The sequence below is a fragment of the Mandrillus leucophaeus genome, unplaced genomic scaffold, assembly GCF_000951045.1.
Source record: "Mandrillus leucophaeus isolate KB7577 unplaced genomic scaffold, Mleu.le_1.0 Scaffold164, whole genome shotgun sequence".
In the NCBI taxonomy this organism is placed as follows: Eukaryota; Metazoa; Chordata; class Mammalia; order Primates; family Cercopithecidae; genus Mandrillus; species Mandrillus leucophaeus.
The window spans coordinates 1382312-1393451 of record NW_012101632.1 but is presented as its reverse complement, the minus strand read 5'-3'; the positions used below and the strand labels follow the sequence as shown (position 1 = coordinate 1393451).

The window sequence follows — 11140 nt, the reverse complement described above, 5'->3', positions numbered from 1 at the left end:
CCAGCTACTCAGGAGGCTGAGGCAAGAGAATCGCTTGAACCCAGGAGGCAGAGGTTGCAGTGAGCAGAGATCGCACCACTGCACCCAGCCTGGGCGGCAGTGCGACAAGATGTCTCAAAAAAAATAAGAAATAACAATAATCTCCGGGCTCGGCATGGTGGCTCATGCCTGTAATCGCAGCACTTTGGGAGGCCAAAGCAGGTGGATCACCTGAGGTCAGGAGATCGAGATCAGCCTGGCCAACATGGCAAAACCCCCGTCTCTATAAAAAACACAAAAATTAGCAGGGCGTGGTGGCGCACTCTTGTAGTCCCAGTTACTCTGGAGACTGAGGCAGAAGAATCTCTTGCACTCGGGAGGCGGAGGTTGCAGTGAGCCGAGACGCGTCACTGCACTCCAGCCTGAGCAATAGAATGAGACTCCGTCTCAAAAGTAAATAAATAAATAAAATGTTTTCTATTTAAAATTCTCCCTTTTAACTTTCCACTTGCCAGGCCATCTCCAAATCCAAGTCCCCGTCACCTCCCTCTCGGATCCTTGAAGTCACTGCCGGTTTTCTGTATTTGGTCTTTTCACACAAAGGTCCATCCAGGGAATCATCAGACACAGCTTTTGCCCCACCTCTCCCTGTAATGAGCAGCTTATTGGGTGGAGTCAGCGCTCAACGTCCCCCAGACCTTTCCACCCCTCTCGCATTTCCCACATCCCAGTTTCTCAGGTCTTTGCAGAGGCTGTTCCACACCAGGCACCTGGCCTACTCTTCCCCTCTTCTCCACCAGCAGTAAAAGTAAAAGCCCGTCTCATCTTTCGCTGATGCTGAGTTTCCTGTTCGTTAAATGGTAATAATAATCCCCGCCCGCTTCCTTGAGAGGATCCAGTGTGGTGATGGCTGGAATAACGCCTTTAATAAACAATTATCAGTGAGTTCCTCAGGAGGAGGCGTGAACAGAGGTTGCAAATCCCGCCTTCCTCCGCCCTCCGCGGTTCTGCAACCTCAACCGCCAGGCGACCCGCCCCTCGAAACGTACCAAGTAATCGGGCCTCGCCCCTCGAGATGTTCTACCTCCGGGCCCCGCCCCTCGAGACGCTCTACCTCCGGGTTCTGCCCCTTGAGACGCGCTAACAACCCAGCCCCGCCCCTCGAGACGCTCTAACTCCAGGCTCCGCCTCTCGAGGCGCTCTAATAACTAGGCTCCGCGCTTGCAGATACTCTAACTCCAGGCCCCGCCCCTGGAGACGTTCTCTAACTGCAGGCCCCGCCCCTCGAGACGCTCTAACCCAGGCTCTGTCCCTCCAGGCGCTCTAACAACCAGGTCCCGCCCCTCGAGACGCTCTACCTCTGGGTTAGGCCCCTCGGGACGCTCTAACCCAGGCTCCGCCCCTCGAGGCGCTTTAATAACCAGGTTCCTCTCCTCGAGACGCTCTAACAGCCAGGCTCCGCCTTCAAGGAGCTCTAACAATCAGGCCCCGCCCCTCGAGGCGCTCTAACAGTCAGGCCCCGCCCCTCTAGCGCCCCAACAGCTGGCCCCACCCGTTGAGACGCTCTAACGGCCAGGCCCCGCCCTGAAGGCATTATAACAACCAGGCTCCGCCCCCAGACGCTCTAACGGCCAGGCCCCGCCGCTCGAGGCGCCCCAACGGCCAGGCCCCGCCCCCGCGTGCGTGCGCGACTCCGCAGAGCCGTGCGGGCGCCCGCGTACTCACTGGCTGAGGTGGCAGTGGCCCCGCCAACATGGAGCTCTCGCAGATACCGGAGTTCATGGGGCTGTCGGTGTTGCTTGGGCTGCTGGCCCTGATGGCGACCGCGGCGGTAGCGCGGGGGTGGCTGCGCGCGGAGGAGAGGAGCGGCAGGCCCGCCTGTAAGTGGGGCCGGCTCGGGTGGGGGCGGCCCGCGTGACCTCCTCGTGGTCCGACCTGTGGTTTGGGCCCGCGGCTGTTGGGGCTCGGCGACTCCATGGGCCTCAGTTTCTCCTCTGGTGAGGTGAGCTTCGCTTCCAGAGACGAGGGCCCGCCTCGCCGGGCTAGGCGCACCTCCTGGGGCAGGACTGGCTCCAACCTGGGCCCTGCGCTGCGACTTTCACCATGGCCGAGGCTAGGCCGTCCCCGGGGTGGCCAGGAGAGCACCGTAAACTCTTCAGCGATCTCAGAAAAAGCACCAATTCTGTGATGTGCAGCAGCATTTGCTGGGCATCTATGAGCCTGTGATAGGCTTTGGGGTCTTTTTCTGTAAGGAGTCCAGTAAAGGAGAAGTACATCTGCATGATGAACACCTAAACATGTAAGTGAAAAACAGTGAAATAAGTTTCATTGAGGCCAGGCGCGGTGGCTCACGCCTGTATTCCCAGGACTTTGGGAGGCCGAGGCAGGGAGATCGCTTGAGCCCAGGAGTTTGAGACCAGCCTGAGCAACATAGCAAGACTCCATCTCTACGAAAAATTAGCTGGGTGTGGTTGTGCACGTCCCTGTAGTCCCAGCTCCATGGGAGGCCGAGGCAGGAGGGTGGCGTGAGTCCAGGAGTTCAAGGCTGCAGTGAGCTGTGATCAATCGCGCCACTGCACTCCAGCCCAGGTGACAGCAAGAGCCTGTCTCTGAAAAGTTTCATAGAAGAGGTTAGTACTGGAAACGGGAAACACCAGAGAGGGAATGGGCAGCCCTGCTCTTTTGATGTTTGAGACAGAGTTTCGCTCTTCTTGCCCAGGCTGGAGTACAGTGGCAGGATCTTGGCTCACTGCAACCTCCGCCTCCTGGATTCCAGCAATTCTTCTGCCTCTGCCTCCCAAGTAGCTGGGACTACAGGCACACACCACCAGGCCTGAGGAATTTTTGTATATTTAGTAGACACGGGATTTCGCCACGTTGGTCAGACTGGTCTTGAACTCCTGACCTCAGGTGATCCACTCGTCCTGGCCTCCAAAAGTGCTGGGATTACAGGTGTGAACCGCTGTGCCCAGCCAGCCCTGCTCCTTTTTTTTTTTGAGACGGAGTCTTGCTCTGCCTCCCAGGCTGGAGTGCAGTGGCGCGATCTTGGCTCACTGCGAGTTCCGCCTCCCAGGCTCATGCCATTCTCCTGCCTCAGCCTCCTGAGTAGCTGGTACTATAAGCGTCCACCACCACGCCCGGCTAATTTTTTGTATTTTTTAGTAGAGACGGGGTTTCACCATGTTAGCCAGGATGGTCTCGATCTCCTGACCTCATGATCTACCTGCCTTGGCCTCCCAAAGTGCTGGGATTATAGGCATGAACCACTGTTCCCCGCCCAGCCCTGCTCTTTTACTGGGGAGGTGGTTGTTAGATAAATCATTACTGAGAATAGGGGCACATGAGGTAGTGTGGGGTCTCAAAGGATGGTTCTAGAATAAGAGTTTGCCACAAAGCCAAGGAAAAAAGACATTCCTGCCAATGGCAATACCCGAGCAGGCAAGGAGTCCCCAAACAGCATTTGGTATGACTTAAGTGTGAGGAGGGGGGCTTGTTAGACAAGCCTGGAGAGAAGGAAGCAGAGGACAGATTGTGGCTCTGTTTGTATGCAGGGCTCAGGAGCTTTTTTCCTGTTGGAATTGGGGAGCATCTGCAGTCATTTAACACATGCTAGCTTTGTGACTCAATTAAGTATCTTATGCAAAAGTGACTGGCTCCACTCTCCAGCACAGGGCTCAACAGATGTTGACTTCTCCACCCCGAGTTCTTTTGGGTGCTGGAGTGCAGTGACGCAATCTGGGCTCACTGCAACCTCCACCTCCTGGGTTCAAGCGATTCTCCTGCCTCAGCCTCCTAAGTAGCTGGGATTGCAGGCGCCTGCCACTGCGCCCGGCTAATTTTTGTATGTTTAGTAGAGACGGGGTTTCACCATGTTGGCCAGGCTGGTCTGGAACTCCTGGGCATCAAGATGATCCAGCTGCCTCAGCCTCCCAAAGTGCTGGGATTACAGGCGTGAGCCACCACGCCCAGCCTCCATAAAGCCTTTAATGCTTGTGTTTGGTACTTTTGCTTGTCATTTTGTAGATATCTCATCCAATGCAATCTCCCTTATTTTTATTTATTTATATCTTTTTTGAGACAGAATCTCATTCCGTTCCCCAGGCCAGAATACAGTGGCGTGATCACTGCATTCGAACTCCTGGGCTCAAGCAATTTTCCCTCCTCAGCCTCCGAATAGCTGGGACCACAGGCGCATGCCACCATTCCCAGCTAATTAAAGTTTTCTGTAGAGACGGGGTGTCACTCTGTTAACCAGGCTGGTCTCCAACTCCTGAGCTCAAGCAATCCTCCCACCTCAGCCTCCCAAAGTGCTGGGATCACAGGCATGAGCCACCGTGCCCAGCTCTCAACTTCTCTTTAAGAAAACCAAGGTTGGGCCAGACACAGTGGCTCACACCTATAATCCCAGCACCTTGGGAGGCCAAGGCAGGCAGATGACTTGAGGTGAGGAGTTGGAGACCAGCCTTGCCATCATGGTGAAACACCATCTCTACTAAGAAAAAACAAAAAATTAGATGGGTATGGTGGTGCACGCCCATAATTCCAGCTACTTGGGAGGCTGAGGCAGGAGAATTGCTTGAACCCGGGAGGCAGAGGCTACAGTGAGCAGAGATCATGCCACTGCACTCCAGCCTGGGTGACAGAGCAAGACTCTGTCTCCAAAAAAAAGAAAGAAAGAAAAGAAGAAAAAAAAAAAAAAAAAACCAAGGTCCAGAGCAATTCACTAACTTGCCCAAAGCAGGGCCAGTAGAGACAGTTGTGCACATTACTCCCTACGTAGGGATGTCTGGCCAAGGATCCACGCTCCACTGGCCGTGCTGTGTACCCACCCAGCAGCATTATCCTACCCAGAGAGTATGCCTTTTCCACTTTACATGAAGGTGCTCTATGGACTTACTGTAAACAGTCTCCTCAAAGTCAGTCAGTATTAGAGATGGAATCCAAACCCAGGTCTGATTGCAAAGCATCTGTTTTGCTTTTGTTTTCTGTTTGACAAGGTCTCACTCTGTCACTCAGGATGGAGTGCAGTAGTAGTGTTGTGATCATAGCTCACTGCAGCCTCAAACTCCTGGGCTCAAGTGATCCTCCTGCCTCAGCCTCCCAAAGCGTTGGGATTACAGGCATGAGCCACCATACCCAGCCAGCCAAGCCTCTGTTTTTGCCCATATCACACTCACTCTCCTCCTGAAGACAAGGACCATGTCCGGTTAATCTCCTGCTGTTCCACTCAGTGCCTGGCTAATCATAGATGGGCAGCGAATGCTTATCAGTGAGTAACTGGAGAACAACATGGCCCTTCCTTATAGGCCAAAAAGCAAATGGATTTCCACCTGACAAATCCTCAGGATCCAAGAAGCAGAAACAGTATCAGCGGATTCGGAAGGAGAAGCCTCAACAACACAACTTCACCCACCGCCTCCTGGCTGCAGCTCTGAAGGTACGCGGGGTACCCAGCGCAGTGCGCACTCTGAGACTCAGACCCACAGGCTTTTCCTCTGTAGTATTCCGTGCATGTTATAGACCCTCCTGCCTCTGATCAGAATCAGCGGGGATGCTTAATTCTGTCCCCTCTCATCGCAGCCCAACCTCAGCTTGCTGTTAATCCAGGCAACGGGGCCCCATCTCCCTGGTTCCAGGTTTGGCTTCCCCATCTCCCCAAGGAGCTCCTATTCACACTTCCTGCCACCCTTTCCCTAGAGCCACAGCGGGAACATATCTTGCATGGACTTTAGCAGCAATGGCAAATACCTGGCCACCTGTGCAGATGATCGCACCATCCGCATCTGGAGCACCAAGGACTTTCTGCAGCGAGAGCACCGCAGCATGAGAGCCAACGTGGAGCTGGACCATGCCACCCTGGTGCGCTTCAGCCCTGACTGCAGGTGGGACAGGATGGAGCCTCAGGTTTGCCTGAAGAGGCCCAGTCCCAGGCATTGGCCTTCCCATATCTGCTTTGAGGTGGCGAGGAGGGACCCGGACCCAGGGCCTCCCTTGGGGTGCCAGAAAGAGCATCTACATAGTTTGCACGCTGCCTGGGGCTCCCTGGAGGTCTGTGCTGCTATACAGCAAGGAAACGGGGGGAGGTCTTTTCCTACCTGGAAATAACTTGGCCGGGCTTCCAGATGAGCCTTGGTTTCTAAACCCTAGAGAGAAACTAAAGAAGTCAAAGCAGTGGGTATCTTACCTTTTGAGGAGTTTTATAAGATTTGGAACCAGGGGCTTATGTTGTAAGGCTAGACTGTGGGGCATGAGGGGAGATCTTGACTTCCCCCAGAACCCAGCACAGGACCAGGAACACAGAGCCTCTTTGTCTAGTGAGAGAGTGACTTGTCTGCTACCTGTCTCTAGAGCCTTCATCGTCTGGCTGGCCAACGGGGACACCCTCCGTGTCTTCAAGATGACCAAGCGGGAAGATGGGGGCTATACCTTCACAGCCACCCCAGAGGACTTCCCTAAAAAGCACAAGGCGCCTGTCATCGACATTGGCATTGCTAACACAGGTAAGATGCATTCAGAGGGTGGCGCCTGCCCAAAGCGTGAAGGAAAGATCCAGTTCTGTTTCCTCAATGAGTTAATGCTGCCTGAAAGTTCTGCTCAACCTGAGAGGGACAGGGGGCCCTGGCTCTAAACAGCCTGGCTGTGTGCTCCTCTGGAGTCCCTGGGCCACACCAGGTCCCTAGGGAAGGCGGGGAAGGGCCACAGTCTTCAGCAGAGTCCTTGTCTGTAGTGACCCTTGGCCTGGGAGGAGACATGTATACTTCGGGCAGCAGAGGCCTTGTAAGTGTCTTTGGAGAATGACAGTTGGTCAGGTCACTGCCCGTGGCCCACATCACTCCCTTCCCGCTCAGGGAAGTTTATCATGACTGCCTCCAGTGACACCACTGTCCTCATCTGGAGCCTGAAGGGTCAAGTGCTGTCTACCATCAACACCAACCAGATGAACAACACACATGCTGCTGTATCTCCCTGTGGCAGGTGGGCAAAGAGGGGCATTGGCATCTGGGACCACAAGAGGCTGGGGCTGGGGAGCAGGCCCAGAACAGAGAGTCAGCTTCATCGCTTGGGAAGAGCATACGGGGTGGGGTCAGGAGCCCGAGCTTCAAGTCTCAGTTCTCCCCGCTTGGAGTAGCGGGATTTCATGCAGGTCACCCCATGTCCTTAGTCACTATTGCTTCATCTTTAGTGTTTTTGTTTTTGAGAAAATTAGTCTCACTCTGTCACCCAGGCTGGAGCACAGTGGTGCGATCATAGCTCACTGCAGCCTCAAACTCCTGGATTTAGTGATCCTCCCACCTCAGCCTCTTGAGTAGCTGGAACTTTAGGCACATGCCACTGCACTCAGCTAATTTTTGGTTTTTGTTTGTTTGTTTGTTGAGACAGGGTTTCACCCTCGCCCAGGCAGGAGTGCAGTGGTGCGATCACAGCTCACTGTAGCCTTGACCTCCCAGACTCAGGCCATCCTCCCACCTTATCCTCCCGAGTAGCTGGGATTACAGGCGCACACTACCACACCTGGCTAATTTTTGTATTTTTTGTTGAGGTGGGGTCTCACTATGTTGCCCAGGCTGGTCCTGAACTCCTGGCCTCAAGTGATCCTCTTGCCTCGACCTCCCAAAGTGCTAGAATTACAGGCATGAGCCACTGCACCAAGCCACTTTGTGGGGGATGTTACATGTCTTAAAACAAGGCTAGAGGATAAACCGAGGTCACATACATAAAAGAACCTTTTTTTTTTTTTTTTTTGAGACGGAGTCTCGCTCTGTTGCCCAGGCTAGAGTGCAGTGGCTGGATCTCAGCTCACTGCAAGGTCCGCCTTCCAGGTTCACGCCATTCTCCTGCCTCAGCCTCCCAAGTAGCTGGGATTACAGGCGCCCGCCACCTCGCCCAGCTAGTTTTTTGTATTTTTTAGTAGAGACAGGGTTTCACCGTGATAGCCAGGATGGTCTCGATCTCTTGACCTTGTGATCCGCCCGTCTCGGCCTCCCAAAGTGCTGGGATTACAGGCTTGAGCCACCGTGCCAGGCCAAAAGAACTTTTTTGTTGTTGTTGTTCGTTTGTTTTTTGAGATGGAGCTTCGCTCATGTTGCTTAGGCTGGAGTGCAATGGCACGATCTTGGCTCACTGCAACCTCCACCTCCCAGGTTCAAGCGATTCTCCTGCCTCAGCCTGCCCCAAGTAGCTGGGATTACAGGCATGCACCACTACACCCAGCTAATTTTTTATTTTTAGTAGAGGTGAGGTTTCTCCATGTTGGTCAGGCTGGTCTCAAACTCCCGACGTCAAGCGATCCGCCTGCCTGGGCCTCCCAAAGTGCTGGGATTACAGGTGTGAGCCACCGCACATGGCCTTTTTTGTTTTTTGTTTTTTTCTGAGATGGAGTCTTGCTCTGTTGCCCAGGCTGGAGTGCAGTGGTACAATCTCAGCTCACTGCAACCTCCACCTGCCAGATTCAAGTGATTCTCCCCCCTCAGCCTTCCCAGTAGGTGGGACTATAGGCACGTGCCACCACGCGTGTCTAATTTTGTATTTTTAGTAGAGATGAGGTTTCGCCATGTTGGCCAGGCTGGTCTCCGAACTCCTGACCTCAGGTGATCCACCCACCTCGGCCTCCCAAAATGCTGGGATTACAGGCATGAGCCACCATGCCCAGCCAAAATAACTCTTTAAAGGTTTGTATTATCCAGATATGAGGTTATCAACTTTCTCAGGAAAGAGATTGAGGGGGTTTACAGGAACAACATGCTCCCAAAATGAAGTTTTAAAGGCTCCTGGATTGTATGGCAGATTTGTAGCTTCGTGTGGCTTCACCCCGGATGTGAAGGTTTGGGAAGTCTGCTTTGGAAAGAAGGGGGAGTTCCAGGAGGTGGTGCGAGCCTTCGAACTCAAGGGCCACTCCGCGGCTGTGCGCTCATTTGCTTTCTCCAACGACTCGCGGAGGTGAGTGAGTCTGCTCACATGTCTGTCTGACCAGTGGCTCTTGGCCTCTCTCGACAACCAGGGTCCTTCTGCCTGTTTGTGCCATGGCTCTGAAGCGGGTGGGGTGCCTGGCCCTCAGCAGGAAGCTGACTTAGCTTCCTAGCTGGAGCTGCTCAAGTTGGGCCAGTACTTACCCTGCCAGGGTATGTTGGGGCATGAGCTGTGATTTTCTGTGCTGCAGGATGGCTTCTGTCTCCAAGGATGGTTCATGGAAACTGTGGGACACAGATGTGGAATACAAGAAGCAGCAGGACCCCTACTTGCTGAGGACAGGCCGCTTTGAAGAGGCGGCGGGCACTGCACCGTGCCGCCTGGCCCTCTCCCCCGATGCCCAGGTCTTGGCCTTGGCCAGTGGCAGCAGTATTCATCTCTACAATACCCGGCGGGGCGAGAAAGAGGAGTGCTTTGAGCGGGTCCATGGTGAGTGTATCACCGACTTGTCCTTTGACATCACTGGCCGCTTTCTGGCATCCTGTGGGGACCGGGCTGTGCGGCTCTTTCACAATACTCCTGGCCACCGGGCCATTGTGGAGGAGATGCAGGGCCACCTGAAGCGGGCCTCCACCGACAGTACCCGCCAGAGGCTGCAGCAGAAGCTGACCCAGGCCCAAGAGACCCTGAAGAGCCTGGGTGCCCTGAAGAAGTGATTCTGGGAGGGCCCAGCGCAGAGGATTGAGGAGGAGGGATCTGGCCTCCTCCCAGCGCTGCTGCCACCTTTCCTCCCAGGTGAAAGCCTTTCAGAAGCAGTCTCCTGGTTTTCTTACTGGTGGCCTCGCTTCTTCCCATTGAAACTACTCTTGTCTACTTAGATCTCTTCTTGCTGGCTGTGACTCCTCCCCGACTAGTGACCAAGGTGCTTTTCTTCCTCCCAGGCCCAGTGGGTAGAATCTGTTCCCACCCGGCGCTGAGGAGAGTGGTAGAGAGAGGAGACAGAGAGAGAACATGATTTTTGGCCTTGTGGCAGCACATCCTCACACCCAAAGAAGTCTGTAAATGTTCCAGAACAACCTAGAGAACACTTGAGTACTAAGCAGCAATTTTGCAAGGATGGGAGACTGGGATAGCTTCCTATCACAGAATTGTGCTCCATCAAAAAGATACTAAGGGATTTCCTTCTGGGCCTCAGTTCTGTTTGTAAGATGGAGAATAATCCTCTCTGTGACCTCCTTGCAAAGATGATGTGAGGCTAAGAGAGTATCAAGTCCCTAGGTGTAGAAGAAAAGTGGAAAAGAGTAGTACTATTGTCCAGTGCCATTAAAGTGGTAAAAGTGGGAACCAGTGTGCTTCGAAACCAAATTAGAAACACATTCCTTGGGAAGGCAAAGTTTTTTGGGACTTGATCATACATTTTGTATGGTTGGGAGTCCTCTCTTCGGGAGATTATATCCTGTTTAAGGAGACCTCTTTTCAGTTCATCAGATATTTGAGTGCCTACTCTGTGCCCGAATAAATACGTGCTGGAGATTAAATATGAATAAGACATGGTTTCTGCCATCAAAGATGGCTGGTGGGAGAGAGAGAGACGCCCTTATTAAGTGCTTTGTGTAGTTTATTCATAGCTACTGTTGTATACGTCAAGGAAAGAGAGGACCAGAGCAGGACAGAGGCAATGGGTATTGTAGTTGAAGGGGTACATTCGATAAGAGATTCGGTATTGAGAAGTTTAAATTTGTGAATTTGAAAGCTGGATGTGGCAGATAAGGGAAATGAGGTATCTGGGAAGACTTGAGTGTAGGCAAAATTTATTCATCCCAAGTCAAACTCTTGGTCTCTCTCATGAAAACTACGACCTCCCCTGGTCACCCCTGACCTCTCACCTCTCAATGTTGGAACAAGCCATAGTCTTGGAGTTATCCTTGATGACTCACCACTCATTATCCCCTCTGTCCCACCACCACTGCCGTCGTCTGTCCACCAGAACATCCTTTTGGTTACACTCCAGGTGACATCCTGAGGCTGTTGCTTCTCTCCATCTTTTCTGTTACCATCCTGGTTCTGGCCACTGTCACCTAGTGGGCCACTATAATATGGCTTCCTAATGGATCTTCCTGCTTCCTCTGTTACCTCATTACTTTTCTATATAGCAGAGTGATCTTTTGAAAATGTGAACCAGATCACATTATTCCCTAGTTAAAACCCCCCAAGGCTTCCCATCACACTTGGGATAAAATCCAAAAGAATTTTT

The 11140-nt window shown here is 53.1% G+C and overlaps 1 protein-coding gene across 4 annotated transcripts; it reads left to right on the top strand.

Annotated features, from left to right (window-relative positions):
- The first annotated feature begins 1347 nt into the window (after positions 1-1347).
- Positions 1348-11140, top strand: TBL2 (transducin (beta)-like 2). Of its 4 annotated transcripts, none has more exons than XM_011976329.1 (8): positions 1348-1479; positions 1511-1859; positions 5286-5416; positions 5677-5861; positions 6328-6479; positions 6828-6954; positions 8764-8916; positions 9137-11140. In XM_011976329.1, the coding sequence occupies exons 2-8, from the start codon at positions 1733-1735 to the stop codon at positions 9600-9602; spliced, it is 1341 nt and encodes a 446-aa protein (XP_011831719.1). In that variant the 5' UTR covers positions 1348-1479; positions 1511-1732; the 3' UTR covers positions 9603-11140. The 4 variants fall into 4 exon arrangements, with proteins under 4 accessions (XP_011831719.1, XP_011831721.1, XP_011831720.1 ...); XM_011976331.1 differs by lacking the exon at positions 1348-1479 and adding an exon at positions 3531-3691 and having other exon boundaries at positions 1663-1859; XM_011976330.1 differs by lacking the exon at positions 1348-1479 and having other exon boundaries at positions 1707-1859; positions 5228-5416.